This window comes from Micropterus salmoides, unplaced genomic scaffold (genome assembly GCF_014851395.1).
Source record: "Micropterus salmoides isolate LMB-PRFRI ecotype aquatic unplaced genomic scaffold, ASM1485139v1 Ms_hic_scaffold_1, whole genome shotgun sequence".
In the NCBI taxonomy this organism is placed as follows: domain Eukaryota; kingdom Metazoa; phylum Chordata; class Actinopteri; order Centrarchiformes; family Centrarchidae; genus Micropterus; species Micropterus salmoides.
Genome location: NW_024040040.1, coordinates 29,122,684 through 29,138,134, shown reverse-complemented (window position 1 = coordinate 29,138,134; position 15,451 = coordinate 29,122,684). Strand labels below are relative to the sequence as shown.

At 40.2% G+C, this 15,451-nt stretch overlaps 1 protein-coding gene across 1 annotated transcript in view; it reads right to left on the bottom strand.

Annotated features, from left to right (window-relative positions):
• LOC119905976 (2-lysophosphatidate phosphatase PLPPR4) overlaps positions 1 to 15,093 on the bottom strand; it is a 58,922-nt gene extending 43,829 nt beyond the window's left edge. The window contains exon 1 of the mRNA XM_038723431.1: positions 14,495 to 15,093. Coding sequence (XP_038579359.1) covers positions 14,495 to 14,566 — 72 coding nt within the window. The 5' untranslated portion in view covers positions 14,567 to 15,093. The remainder of the gene's footprint in view (positions 1 to 14,494) is intronic.
• Between the last annotated feature and the right edge of the window lie 358 nt (positions 15,094 to 15,451).

The following is a 15,451-nucleotide window of genomic DNA, read 5'->3' as shown; positions in this document are numbered from 1 at the left end:
TGTTACTTGCTAGGTGAAAATCCCTGACATCTCCTAAAGAAAAAAACTCACGCTTTTTATAAACATCAACCTCTACTTCCTGTAAAAACATAATGTTTTGGCTAGGAAGACACACACACCCACACACATTGAGAAATACACACAGACGCTCGGGACAACACTTGCACGCGTGTGCATGCTTGTGAAAAAAATTTCTCCCTTCTCCTTAGGAGGAACATTGTACTCTACACACTTCAAAGTAGATTTCTGTAGGATATTTTATGTTCCGTTATTTTGAAAGTGCAGGTTCAGGACAAAAGGTTCAGGCCTAATCATATCTGATGTCTCTTCACATGCTTATGATCACTTTCATTTATTGGTGAGTTAGTCATTTAACTAGCAGTGCACAGAAAGCATCAAGATGTATGGATGTGCTGGTCAGATCACAGTTGACAACATTACATGACAATTGCTGTTTCAGTAAAGGTTCCCTAGAGAAAATAGGGTATCAAGCATAATATGAACAAGTTCTGCTCACGTAATAGTACTTACTTAGTAGTGTGCATGTATCCAGCATGTGACGTGTTGCAGACTGCGAGACTACACAAAGCCACATGTGTATTTGTGTGTATATGTGTGGTGCGCCTACGCCCATTGTTATTTTCTATGGTATGTTTTCGTTCACTCTGTGCGTTACATCATTACCGATACAACAAGTTGTCACTATCAGTCACTGACAAGATAGCAGCAAAAGAATTCTGAAATATGTGTTCATGTTCCTGCAGTCCTACAGTCTGGGCAGTTTTTTCACTTTAGTTAGTTTTCCACATTTTTGGACATGGGGATACTTCTCTTGATCTTCTCAGGTATCTTTGGCTACATTCAGACTGCAGACCAGAGTGACTCAAATTTTTTTGCCCATATGTGCCTCAGATCTGATCTTTTTATGATGGTGAGAAGGAGCCAAGTCACATGGAATCTGATCTTTTCCAGTTCGGATTTGTGCCACTTTCATATGTGGTCTAAATCCAATACAGATCAGATCTTTTTTAATGCGACCTGAGTCTGGACACTCAGGTCGGAATTGATGCGACTTTGACGTCACTCTAAAGCAGCTGTTGTCACAGTTCTGCTGTAGACAGAGCCGCAGTGAACGAAAAAGCTTCACAAAAGCCATAATTAAGCATGTGGCTCTCTTCCTCCTCTACCATGCTATCATCTGCTCACAAATTTCCGTTCTTACACTAGAAATCCACCGGGCAACAAGCTTTCTTCTGAGTTATGTGCATGCTGCTTGTGTCCGTGTGAACACAGTGGAGCGAGAGAGAGAGAGGCTGAGGGAGGGAGGGAAGGAGTCGTGGGCCACTTGAGTTGTACAGTGCCAGAAACCGTAATGAAAGGGACAGAAAGTTGTAAACATGTCATAATTTGGGAGAAATGTGACCCGTGAGAGGACAATGAAAAACAGGAGTCTCCCGTGAAAATTGGAAGAGTTAAGTATGAGCTAACTGGAGCTAACATCTGTGGCTCCTTGTTTACTTCTGTAAAACAGCGTATTGCGTGTGACGTTGTTATTCTTCTGCACATGCGGGTCACTTTAAGGCCACGGACAGCTCACACTGGAGTCTGATATGGGCCGCATTAAAACAATAATGTGAACTGTCAAACAAAAAAAATCTGATCTGGGAAAATAATCGGAATTGCAAAATTATTAGGCTTAATTGATCACTGTGGTGCCACACTAGAATGAATGAAGAGAAAACTATGTAAATATATACAGTGTTAAAAACAATATTATCTATGACTAATCGACTGCTAAAATCACTCGTCAGCGCTGTGGGCAATAGTCAACTTCTAGAAAATATGATTTTAGCTAACATCACCAGATTACCAGACTTCACTTGTAGACCCACAGGATCTAACAATTCTGCATGGTTTTTATTTACTTTAAGCTAAATATTGTAAAGGTAAATACAATATTTGTTAGGCAGAATGGCCACTGTTAGTGTTATACTATAATATTATTGGACCATTATTATTGATGCATTAACATATAAACAATATTTTAGGGTGTAGCTGGAGCTAATTTTAAGTGCTTTATATACTTGTGGGTGGTTGAATCTAAGAATGCATCATAAGTCACCATTTGTTTTACATGAGTGACTGAGTTACTGAGTCAACAGTAAACATTTATCTCTGAAATGTAGTATAAAAGTATAAAGTAACATAAAATGAAATATTGGTACAGGTACTTTAAATTTGTACTCAAGCACAGTACTTGAGTAAATGTCAAACAATCCACCACTAGCCATGTCAAATACAAAGTGGAAAGTGGTCTCAGATGAAAATCCAGAGATAAATAATATGAAGACACCAAAAACAATGTTGTTGTCCTTATAAAAAATGAAAATATTTAATTGGAGCTCCTGATGCACACAAATCAACAAAAAGAGACAACATGTTTCAAGTTCAGTGCCTCAGGCAGAAATGATGCATATCTGCCTTCATTTGTTGAAAATAAGGTGCTTCTGACTGAATGTTGTTAGTATTAGTTGACTATATGACTTAGTTTTGGTTCTTAGTTCTGGTTTTACTAACAGAATGACTGCTTGACTAACTGCCTTATAAACTAGCTGGCTGATTCTAGCCTGCTGACAGTGAAGAGCAAATCTACTGAAGGCTCATACAGCAAGAATGGAGGAGCAACAGAGTGATAAATAACAGAGTGGAATATCTTAGTGTTCCTTACTCTCTTTCTCCGAAAAGCCTCTGCTCCTCTGGGACAGTTCAGCTCAGCAGTGATGCTCCATTGCCCTACATCTGCTAACACTCACTGCCAGCCTCCTCTCTGTGTCTCTTTCTCTTTGTCCCACCTTCCCTCCCTCTTTATGTCCCATGCAAAGACTATGTTACTGTTTTATCTCACTATCAGCCTCCTTTATTTCATGCAGACTGGATCTCTGGCGATGTCCTTCCTCTTTTCCCTCTGTCTGCCTGCCCTGGAGTCATCTGATATGATACAGATAATATTGAAGCTGCAAATACAAAGCATTGCAAAAGTCAAGACCCCAGAAGATCCCCGGCTCCTAGAGAGTGTCCTTTGACAAGATGACAAGGTACTGAACCCCAAATTGCTCCTGAAGGCTGCGCCATCAGTGTATGAATGTGTGAGAATGATTAGTTCCTTTCGGATGAGCAGCTGGGACCTTGCATTGCAGCCACTGCCAACATTGTGTGAATGTGTATGAATGAATGTGACATACACTGTAAAAGCGCTTTGAGTGGTCGGAAGACTAGAAAGACTGGACGATATGGCCCAAAATGTTATCACGATAAAAAACATTTCATACCAAACATTTCAAAACACTAATTATCACAAAATAATTTTTTCTTTCAAGTTTGAAGGCAGATTTTTGCTCTTGAGTGAAAATTCAAGAAACCAGATAGTTAATTTTGTGGTGTAACTATTCTTTATGGTCAGAACGGGACAAACACTTGGTGCCAAACAATGGATCACTTCACAAATCTGAGGCAGAAAATTCACAACAATTATGATAAAATCTTTTTTCCAAAAATATGATTAGCAAATCTTTTTTCAGTCCCTTTTCTTCAACAAAATAAATATCTTAATAAAAAGATTAAGTGCTAATTTGTTCAGATTCAAATGAATTAAATCAAACATTTATTGACGAAAGAACAACAAAATATAATTATTATTATTATAAGTTTTATATTTTCTGGTTAATGGCCATGTATGTATGAGCGAGAAAATGGCTTAAATTAAGTTTTATAACTAGATTCAGGAACTAAGATCACACCTTGAACCCATCTCATTTATGCACATAAAATACTTAAACACACCTTTTTTGTTCACTTCCCCTTGACTCAGTTTTCACATGAGTTGTGACAAATTTGTTATTCTGAAAGAAATCAATGGACCCAGAACTCCTACTCAATCCATCAGAATCATTCCATCTCCGGACAAATCTCATCCGCAATTTGGGATGTGATCAGCCATCCTCATTCTCCCAGCTCCAAGCTCTCACAATTCCAACATTGTTGGGCCTTCGGCTCCCGGGGAAGATCCCAGATTCCGTTTTCAGAGCATACAGCCACTTCCAGTCGCCTTTCCCCGGTCTGCTCGCGATGAAAGCGCTTGAATGACAGGCAAAGCTATTGCCACTTTCACTGAGCCAACACCAGTGAAACATCCCTTTTTATCACTACGACAAAAAAGCTAAACTTCCCCAACGTTTCAAGGACTCTCTACAAAACACAACCCTCCCTAACTGAGGTTCCTCAGCCCTTCTGGTTCACTGGCACCGCTTCCAGGGAAACGCCAATAATGTCACAGCGTGTTCCATGGCCAAGGAAGTTCAGCATTACCGCGCATCAGCCCTCTCAGAGGGCTAAGTCGCATCAATCCCTTAACCACTTCGATCTCTTTCTCGTCCCTTCCCTATTCCTCAAGCTTCACTAACAATCCGAACACACATATATCCCTCCATCCCGGCATCCTTTCTTCTTGACTGGTTGCAACTTTTTCTATCGAGTCTCCTTTGGCCTCATCAGATCCTCTACCTTGATACCAGCTAGCATTTCTTCCTGTATTTCTTTTCCCCCTCCCTTCCAAGGTGTGGACAAGACAGGAAGACCACCTCCTAAACAAAATTCTCACCACCTTCTTCACCCCCATCATACAGTGTCAACACCCTGACTTCAGCATTTCAAGAGCTTGGAGTCCCTCTCTCCCCAGAGAAAACAGAGGGTCCCAGTGGATCACTGGAGTTTCTTGGTATCCCTCTTGACTTAGTATCACTCCAAGTATCCTTGCCTTCCGTGAAAATCCACCGGATTTATTTACTCATGTCTAATTTCCTTCTGGCCAACCAATGCTCCAAATGCCAACTTCTCTCACTGTTAGGCCATATCACCTGTATCACCCGTACTCCATAACATAATGCAATTCATGCAAAGGCTCACTTTGGTTTCAGCACAGCACCAATTCTCCCATATCTTAGGCCATAAAAACTAAATTGCTGACTCTCTGTCTCACTTCTATTTCCAGAAATTCTTGGCCCAGCCTTCGACCCTCTTTTGACTCCAGTCCCACAATTTTCAGCCACCATCTTAAGCTGACGCCACTGATAGAACATATTGTCATGACTTACCAAGATACCATCCTCAACAGCGTCGCGCCTCGGACACTCCTGTTGTATCTCACTGGATGGAATTGCTTCAAAACCTTCCATGCCTCCCACGGCCTTCTATTCCCTTTGCTCAATGTCCTGACCCTCTCTAGCTTTATTGATTTTGCCCATTTCACTCTTAAATCTTCTAGGTCTACAGCGGAATTAACTTCTTAAACTGTCCACAGGGGCACGTTGCCCAGCCTTGTCACACTCACACATTAGCCTTCGCAAGGCCGAACTTGCCAAAATCTTTGCCCCTCACTTCAGACCCTCCTAGCACACTGCATCCAGACTCCCCACTCAGGTTATCAGTTCTGGTTTCACCTTCACCAAATCGTATTCAAATCCGGATTATCCCTCGAGCAGTTTTCTTATTCTCTCTCTTTTTCGCCCAAATGCACAATAATTAAGACTTATTGAAACACAACCATGTGTCTGCTCAGCTTTCGCATTGATTTGACGAAAAAAATAGGTTTGGATATTTCTGTCTTGAGTTTCAACACTTGTATATAACTAAGGGTAAAATAACTCCAAGGCCAAATCAAAGGCAGAAATGCTGCAGTACTTTAAAAGCTCATGAGGTGAAAATGAGACGAGCAGCAGAATATATGAAACGTTACATTCAACGAACAGCTGGAGCCTCCTGTCCTTCCCCAGTTGCTGCCGACAAATACTGAACCCCCAGATTCACAACTATGAAGTTAATCAGGTTCAAAAGTTGATCTGACATGAATCAAAGTTTAACTGAGCATTTCAGTGAGTTGATCAGCTGATCCTTTCTCTAGAGAAGAGTCGCCACTCTGGTGGTCCTTGTTGAGTGATGTATCTTTTCTCTCACATACTATCATTATTTGAATACAGACACACAAAGAAACCAGAAAACAAACACATTAATTTTAGAGAAGTAACACTAATAAGATACAGCTGATATTCCACTGCAGATATCTGTAGTTTTAACCAGCGACAGGTTGGAACAACATGTTGGAGATAAAAATAAGAAGCTACCTGTATTTTTTCCATTGTTATGTGCTAATAAAAAAAGAGTGAGGATAGATTAAAGTTTACACAAGAGATTTGTTAGCATTGGAGCTTATTGAAACCGGGTATATTCCTGATGGAAACCTGATCTGCTGATGTAGGATGGTAGTGAGATGTTGTAGCGGAGCTCAAACTTTAAACATGAACTTTATTTCCTCTGCAGTAGCACAAACAATATACTATTAGGCTGCAACCTGAGTATCTAGCAAATCTTACAGCGTTGTAGCAGAACTGAATGTGCCACACACACATTTTCACCAGTAAAAACAAAGGAAAATATATCTTTTAAGAAAATACCTTTTTTTTCTAATTGAATGAATCGTGACCCATCCATAATCAAAGTCATATGAGGTGAAAATAAGCTGATTTACTGGTTTGGATAACGTCTCATACACCTAAAGCCAAGATCATAATGGCCTGATCCAAAAGACATGGAGCTTCGACAGTAACATCAGACCCAAGACTGAAAGACTAGCTAACTGATCTATGACAGACACCATAGCTTTTAACTTTACTGACCCAAAGAAGTCTGTCTCTGGCCCCTTCTGGCCTGATCACCTTTATACATCATGCAAAACACAAGCTATGGTTTATCAAGGTTCAACATGCAGTCTGACATGATACTAGGGCTGGCCGGGTTGAAAGTATCAGATATTGAGCCGGGGAAGAGCAAGGCAGACTGGAAGACTAGATGCTGCAGAACCGGGTTGGTGGCTGCTGTGCAGTGCAGGGGGAACCGTAGCTGAGAGCCCAGAGTGTGAGAGGCTGAGCTGAGCAGGTCCAGAGCAGAATACAGGAAAGGTTTAAGGTCTAAGGAAAAGCAGACGGGATGAGCGCTATTTCCGGTAGCGTCACTAAAAACAACATTATTATGCAAATGTGTATTATATTATAATATGTATTTAAATGTGTTCATTATGTTGTTGTTTGTTGTAGACTACAGTTTACTGATTAACAAATGCAGGCAATTTCAACTGTTTTGATATGCAATGAAATTAAGCAATTGTAAAATTAATAAAACCCATAACTGCCACACTGCCTTGTCATCACTCAGTTTAAAGTGCTCCCACACACCCATTTTATGTTCCTTTTGATGTGAACTGGAGCGTCACGTTCACTGCTGTGAGCAGATGTCAGGCGTGCAAAAAGAACCCTCAATATTCAAATCCCGAATTTGAAAATCAAATGCGTACCCTAACTTCGAATATTCGAATATTTGAATATTCAGATCCAGTCCCACGTGATACTCTGCCAAGTCACAGCAGAACCATAATCACCTAAATAGACCATGTTGTGTGTCAGAAAAGAGGCTGTAATACCATCATCACAAGAGATCAGTAAATAAAATGGTCCTTAGGTAACAGAACCCAGCGCCAACCTTTTCTGAAGGTGCACCATACTCTTTATCCTTTGGCTAATGGCCGTGTCCGTCTCTACAATTCCACATGATTTAATCTTTTGTTTTTTCCCAGTTTTAGATAACAGTTGTTCAGCCCTTCTCATGCTTCCATTTGTTCCACTTTGGAGGAAAAGCAGCCTGAGGCTTCACAGTAGAGCCTCACTGCACACCACTCAGTCCAAACCAAAGTAGAGCAGCCAGCCTGTTACAGGGAACACATATCTGCAGCTGCTCATCAACACCACATCTGTAATTTCAATCTAACAAAACCAAATCATAACAGACTCTTACATTAGCTAACTTTGAACTCTTACATACACTTGAAAATACTTCAAAAATCCAACCAGCTGATTAATTAACGTTAGATTGTGAACGATCCTGTCGGCGTGTCTGGAGATTTAAATATGAAATTATGCTGCCGTGCCCCATGTATAAGATGCTGTGCTAAATGCGCACAGTATCTCTCTTAATGGGGAGACGCTTACAGTATCTCTCTTAATGGGGAGACGCTTCACCCTGTTTTACCCACCCCGAAATTCACAAAATGTATTTCACAAGTTCACTCAGTTATTGCACGCACAAGGTTTTCATGTGCTTCACGTGTTTCCCCAAGTGTGGACACAGAGCGCGGAACAGTTTTTCAAGTTGAGTACCGCAATACAATAAAATAAATAATTAAAATAATAATAAAATAAAATAAGATTTACAAAAACACAGAAAAAAAGCCCTTTTGAATGTGGAGAAGAAGTTAAGGGTAGCAACGATGTAATCAGCTGTGCCCGCATGGTCTTTGCGGGCACAGTGGGTATTTAAGTTGATCGTGTTTTCAGTAGTTTTTATTCTAATGATTGTGTGCCCAAACAGTCGTGTCATGCGTGCATTTCTACTGCGCAGCACCCCTAAGCGAAAATGTCTTCCGACGCACCTGTGCAAATCTGTTCTCCTGTTCTCGTTTCTTTGTTGATAACTCTTGCTTTTGCAGCTGTCCACAACTGTGTCCTACTAAGAACAGTGGTTGAAGAGGCAGAGTGCCTGGCTGATAACTGGTGAATTTTGGTTTCCGTCACTGAAATTTCCTGTAGACCTTTGTAGAAGTCGTCCGTGGAAAAGGGGGGCATCTTGCTGCTAATTAGCTTTAGGTAAGTGCGTTTTCAGTCACTGCAGTACAGGATTGTGCTGTTGGTAGGTTTGACTCACACAGTACTGAGGAGATCATAAAAGGGTTGAAAACTTGGCAATAGCCCATTTTATCTGAATAAATTACAGTGCCAATGATTTATAAGTAGGAGCCACTGCTCAAAATTTCCAACAGAAAAAAAACAAGAATATCAGCATAAGAATGCAAGCAGATATCATTATTATTATTCATAATGGCTGTGTATGACTGGCAGTGAGGATACTTTCACATTCAGGAATGTAATGTGATATTAATATTTTGTGTTCTTCTCCACATTCAAAAGGGCTTTTTTTCTGTGTTTTTTTAAATCTTATTTTATTTTATTATTATTTTAATTATTTATTTTATTGTATTGCGGTACTTTATTCTGCTTTATTCATTTATATGCAACATTTGTGAAGATCCTCAATAAACAGATGCACCAATCATGCTGGTTGTGATATTGTCTTTGGTTTTCTATTTGTACCTGCTTTCTATGCCAACATGCAATGGGACTGTTAACTGTTGATACTAATAGCCTTTAATATCCAGCTTTCACTGGTGTGGATATATACATATCAAGATCGGAGTTGAAGTTTAAAAATGTTTATGTAGTATTAATGGAAGTTAATGTTAATATTTTTTCAATAGTACTATTGACATGAAAAAAAAAATTAATATTGCACTACTCTATGTTCGAATCGCTTATTATACTTTCTCAGATCAATTTAACATTTAGTTTTTGGAAACAAGAACAAATTGAGCAAGAGACTTTAATTATAATTTCAGTCTTTATGCTAATGCTATCATTCCCTGTGTATTTGTATAATATTGTGTTTTAAATAAAGTTTTTCTTTAAATCACGGGCTTCTGTCAACTACAATGTCCACACATGCGTGGTACAAATTGGGCGGGAATAAGTATGCACATGTGCAGAACAGACCGTACAGAAAGATGCTGCGGCTACAGCCAATCATTATAGACTGTACCACGAGGGGGCAGGGCTTGAGCAAGGGCGTGACGTGAGCGGTGCTACAGTCCGCAGCTGGACGTTATTGGTATTTTATTATGTAGTCTGCACATGTATTTGCACACTGTGTTCCTCCCTGTCATTAGGGGGTGCCTTCCCTCGTAATTGGATATGCACCATTGTTGCAGGACCCACGATCATCTAGCGGTGAGGGTTGCGAATTGCACCCCCCCTACCCAAGCGAGCAGTATAGCTACGGTGCCTGAGACAGGACAAAGATTTCATCTATGAAATAAAAGAGTTTGCCAGTCAAGAAATTAGGTTTCTTTAGATAGATGTGTTAAGAAAGTATATAAATTATGTAAAACCAAATGTTTTTTTGAATATTATTGTTACTTTTTCATTAATAAACAACAGCCACATGAAGAAATGAAGTGCTACATGATGTCTCACACTCCTGTGATACATTATTTTACATCTTGGGAGGGTTGGCTCATCTGGACTAACATACCAAAGTAAATGAAGAAATTCTCAAACACTATCACATCTAGTGCACCAAGTATGACCACTGAGAGAAAACAGGACAATGTAAGCCTCACTGTTTCTGCACCACAGTCCATTATAAACCACATAATACATGAAGTTTACAAAGGCATTGGCTGGGGAGAATCAAGTCTCCTCTCGCTTTGCTTAATTAGATAAGCAATCTGCAAATATTACCAAAATGTCTTTTGAATTTTTTGAAATACAACAGAAACATAAAGTAGTACTGACAGCTATAATTTCAGCTTGTGGTAAAACAGTGCAACGTTTTAATGGGCATTTAGCATGTGAAAGTAAAAACTACATATTTGTGTGCACAGTGGGAAGCAATATCCAATAACATTTTTTAATGCAAATTCGGAAAGTATTTATTATTGGTCACTTGATAGGCACACGGTCTTGTTTTATATTGTTTTCCACCAGGGCAGTACAATGTGAAGTTTAACTGCTGATCTGAGCTTCCCTGCTGTTACCGTTTCATTACCAATAATATTCATCAGCTGTTTGTCTCACGAAGGTAACAGCGCATTTCTGTCCACATAACAAAGCCATAACAGAGACTGGAGAAGAACTACATGAAGTTACAATCCAACTACATATTTTTTAAGTTTAGCTGGCTGATCTGAGCTTCGATGCTGGAAGCTGCCGTTTTATTGCCAATTAGCGATCAGCTGATTCTCAAGAATGTAACATACAAAGCCACAAACAGAGCGCTGGAGAGTGAGAGAGTCACTACATGAAATGAATCCAACTAACATAACACCACAAGCCAAAGCACAGCGCTGGAGAATAAACCAATCCAACTAACAATAAATGTTTTTCTACCAGTCAGTAAAAGTTTAGCTGGCTGATGCTTCCATGCTCAAAGTTAACCTTATGGTTTTGTTGCCAATTAACGTTACTGATCAGCTGATTGTCTCGCTAAGTAACCGGCAAAGCCAAACCACAGGCTGGAGAATAACTAGGTGACATGAAATTAATCCATATTTCACACCACTGACAGGGGAAACATGGCTCTCTGTGATTATGGCCAGCTAATAGCTAAAGCTCTCAAACAACAGTTTTCATTTGCATCGCTAAAGTCTGACAAACAAAGTTAATTATCTGTCAGCAGAAAACAGACAACTTCAGCACCGCTTTGAAAACATCTGTCCCACATTAACATTATAGCCTTCCATCTGGGAAAATCCACAAAATCCGTGATTTCTGCTGTCAGCTGTCTGTCCCGTCTGGCTGTCGGCTCTCGTGCTAAATAACATTTGTGCTCCTTCAGTTGTTCAAATGTCACTTCTCTTCTTACTTCTAATAAACCAGAAGACTACTCTGAGACTGTATATTACTATTATTATTAGTCCCTCTGCTTCTTCTTTGTACGTATTCAATGTAGTGACGGGCGTCTACACTACCGGAATTACACAAGCAGAAGAAGAACGCCATGATGAAGAAACGCGCTCTGTAGCGCTGTTTGTCCGTTGTCGGCTATGGTAGAAACATGACAAAATACAGAGACCTCCACAGCAGGGGGTGCCCGCGGTTATGTAGATATAAATGTCTCATTCTAAGGTAATAAAAACATAATAGTTCATTATGTAAGGTCTTTATACACCACTGAAAACATAGTTATGGATCTTGTATTGCATTTCTGTCAATAGAGCCTCAGAAATATTACACACTGGACCTTTAAATCTGTTCTCCACTCTGCTGTTATAAGCTGTCATTTCAGCGCAAAATTACTACAAATATCATATGTTAACTGTAAAACCTTTTTTTTTTAGTCTAGCTATTGTGGCTAGGTGGACAGAAATTGATTTTGGAAGGGAAGGTTTTTAAACTGAGATGATCAGATGTGTGATCTATGACCAAAAATGTGCTGACTGCTTTTTCTTATTGGCAATCTCATAGCATGACATTATATTAATATGTATATTTCCCTTTTCGTGTTTTGCCTTGGTTTTACAGCCTGTCAATCACACTATATGACATCATGTTCACCAATTTAGTTTATTTGTTTTGCTCTACCCATTTTGTAGTGACTGATGTACGTGTCTCTTCACACAGTTAACAACAGTTAACATTTTTTACATCAATTAAAGAAATCTGTTCTATCATACTTCTGTAAGTGAACTTACAACAACCTGTAGAGCTGTATGAAAACTTTGTTGCTGGTTTGTCAACCCATTCTCACTCCCAAGTCGTCACATATGGACACGTGTCAGTTTATAAATGCACTGGGAATCCCTTTAGCAACATGGTTCAACGCACTAAGGGAAGCCCATTAGTGTAATTTTTGACCACTAAAAGTAGGTATAGTGTATAAACAACAGAAAGGTCAGAGTAAGGAGGTGGTTGGGGGTGACAGGTGGGTCAGAGACTGGACTTTCACCCAGGACACAGGTGTGCTTGTAACAAAGTTGTTCTTGTCCTTGAACATTGTTCTTAGTTATGTTATGTAAGTTACATAAGTAATGTTAACAAACTTACTTGCAAATAGCATTCATGTTAATATGCAAATTGCAATTCCCGCAAGAATCTGTTAATTTTCTAAAAACTCTGATATATCCGACATGGCGTTTTATAACACAGTACCTGAAAATCAAACAAAATGAACGCTTGAAGGACCATGAGCCCTGATTGCAGAAATAAATCCATCAGGGAGGAGGGATACATCATGATTGGCACACACTGATCTCCTGTAGTGGGACGTGGCAGTCACGGCTGACAGGAGAGCAAGATGGGATTGAGCTGAGCAGGCCACCGCCTCAGCTCTCTGCAAACCCGGCACTGACACACACACTCAGGGAATGAGCCTGAGTAGGCCTAATTATATGCACAAGTGCTGTAGTTCACTGAGTAGAATTAACTTTCAGCAGTGACCTAGATTAAATGCTGCATGCTGTTTGTAAAGACAGAGTGCAAAAAAATCCTTTGGTGAACAGCAGCTTTAGCTATTTGAAAGCTCATGGCTGACATTTCTTCCTCAGGCACATTACTTAAAGTGAAATGAATGAATGAAAGATTCCAAAAACAATACAAAATCAAGGGAATCCCCTGTCCAAGTCACCATTGACAAATCAATGGGAATGTTGTAGTCATCCATCCTACAGTATTAGAGGCAACTCTACAATGCCAGTTTGATTGGAGAGCCACAGGCCAGTGGTGAACTAGAGCGTGAATAAAGTGCACAGTAGGGGAACGAGTGACAGTCACCACAAGCTGCATGCAATCTGTACTTACATTTATTAAATCATCCGTTCATTTGAATTATTTGCAGATGAACCTTTCAACCTGATATTCTCAATAACACAATCACCAGAGGACTCTGGTTGACTGGCCCCATATTAAAATACACTGGTGCCACTAAGGAATCCCCTCATCCACATCCATCATGGCTGCACCACTGTGTCACCACAGACTCATATTTGAAGCTACTTGGCAGTGTACGTCTGCTGTGCTGTTTGTGGAAAATTCCTCACCATCGTGTTTGCACTATGCCTGTGCTGCAAATAATGTTAGTCTACTAATGTTAGTGGACTGTTTGTGTGTGAAATAGTTGATGTTGCAGCCATTTTCAGCACGAAATACACTGCATTAAATAAATGTGATGCAAAGGGTCAAAATATTTGTTTGAATCTGTGATCGCAGAAGTCTTCTGTTGGAAAAATTAGTAAAAACCCTGAATGACATATGTATGTCCATGTACACTTACTTCACTCTGTTAATGTCCAAGAGACTTTCTTGATGGTCCAACGGTTACTATACCACTACTTTACTATGGGAATAGGTAATATCAGGTTGTTGGGTCATATAAATATATCAGAAAAGCAACATATAATACAGACAGCAGCAGTGCATTTTATACTACTGTAAATCCAGCCATTTATTTACATTATGAGTACAGAAGGCTACATTGTGCATGTAATAGAGGTATGATGTGATATGTCATAATCTTTCTAAACGCACTATATGCACATTTCATTTGCTGAATACATTGTATTGCCTTTAAATGTTGACCTACAGATTACAACAGTGTCATTCAAGTCATAATAAGCAGATTGTCATGGGAAGCCCATCTTCATTTTGACTAATATTAAGTAGGCTAATGGGTCTTTAGTGGTAGTTTCACACTGCCACATCACACTACATCCTCGCTACGCTGTAGCATTGTTTGATGGGGATACAGAGCGGCTCTGAATGGGAAGCATGCAACATCGACCCACCTCCACAAAATAAAAACAGGGCAGCAGGCTGACACTGTCTTTGGTCAGGATCCCCTTCTCTCTCGTAGACATGGTCAGGCCTCCAAATATCCAAACAGATCCAAGACGTGACGAGGGCAGAATGGCTGAGCTCTCCTGCAGGGATCAGGAGCGCTCCATGCCGCTGTGCGTGGCTTGACGCTCAGGAAACAGCCGGTTAGTACCCAGCCCAGACTCCCGATACCCGGACCTGCGCGGCTCTTTTTCTCTGCTAGTGACAAGCCCGGGGCTTGGTTCTGTGAATGTCTTCAGAAGAGCTGTCAGGTAGAGAATAGAGCCACTCCGACTGAGGGAGAGAGGAAGATAAGAGGGAGCGCAGGCGCACTAGGAAGGAGTGAGGGCTCAGTACTGACTGCGAGCAAAACATGTCAGCTTCGACGCCACAAAAAAAAATATAAAAAAATTAATCCTCTCTAAATTTAGTAAACCATATGTGGACCAGTCCCTTGAAGTAGAAAATAACCACATTCAGTCAAGTACTGTCTGTAATAGTAATATTCTATTCTCGGTTTCCATTTAATTCTCCCTCAGCTGTTTATTACTGTTGTTCGGCAGGTTGTCTCCTGTTGTCCCACACCCCCTTTTTTTTCTCCCAAGCCCCCCTCCATGTTCTCTTGCAGGTGTCTTCGCTTTCTGCAATTAGTGTTTTCCTCTGTTGTCTCCTGTTGTCTCCACCCATCATCCCAAAGGTGCTGTCCTTTCTCTTTGGTGTCTGTTTGTGCCCCCCATTTCCATGTCTGCCCCCCTGTCCAGCCGGGTGACAAATAAATACAAAATTAAATAAATAATAAAGGAGACAAAGGAGAATATTAAAACTCCCTTGTTAAAGCATAATCGGTCTGACACAACATGGTATCCAGCTCCTCATAGTGCACACCAGACTGCTGGGCAAGACAGGAAGTACTACTGTCCTTCAGT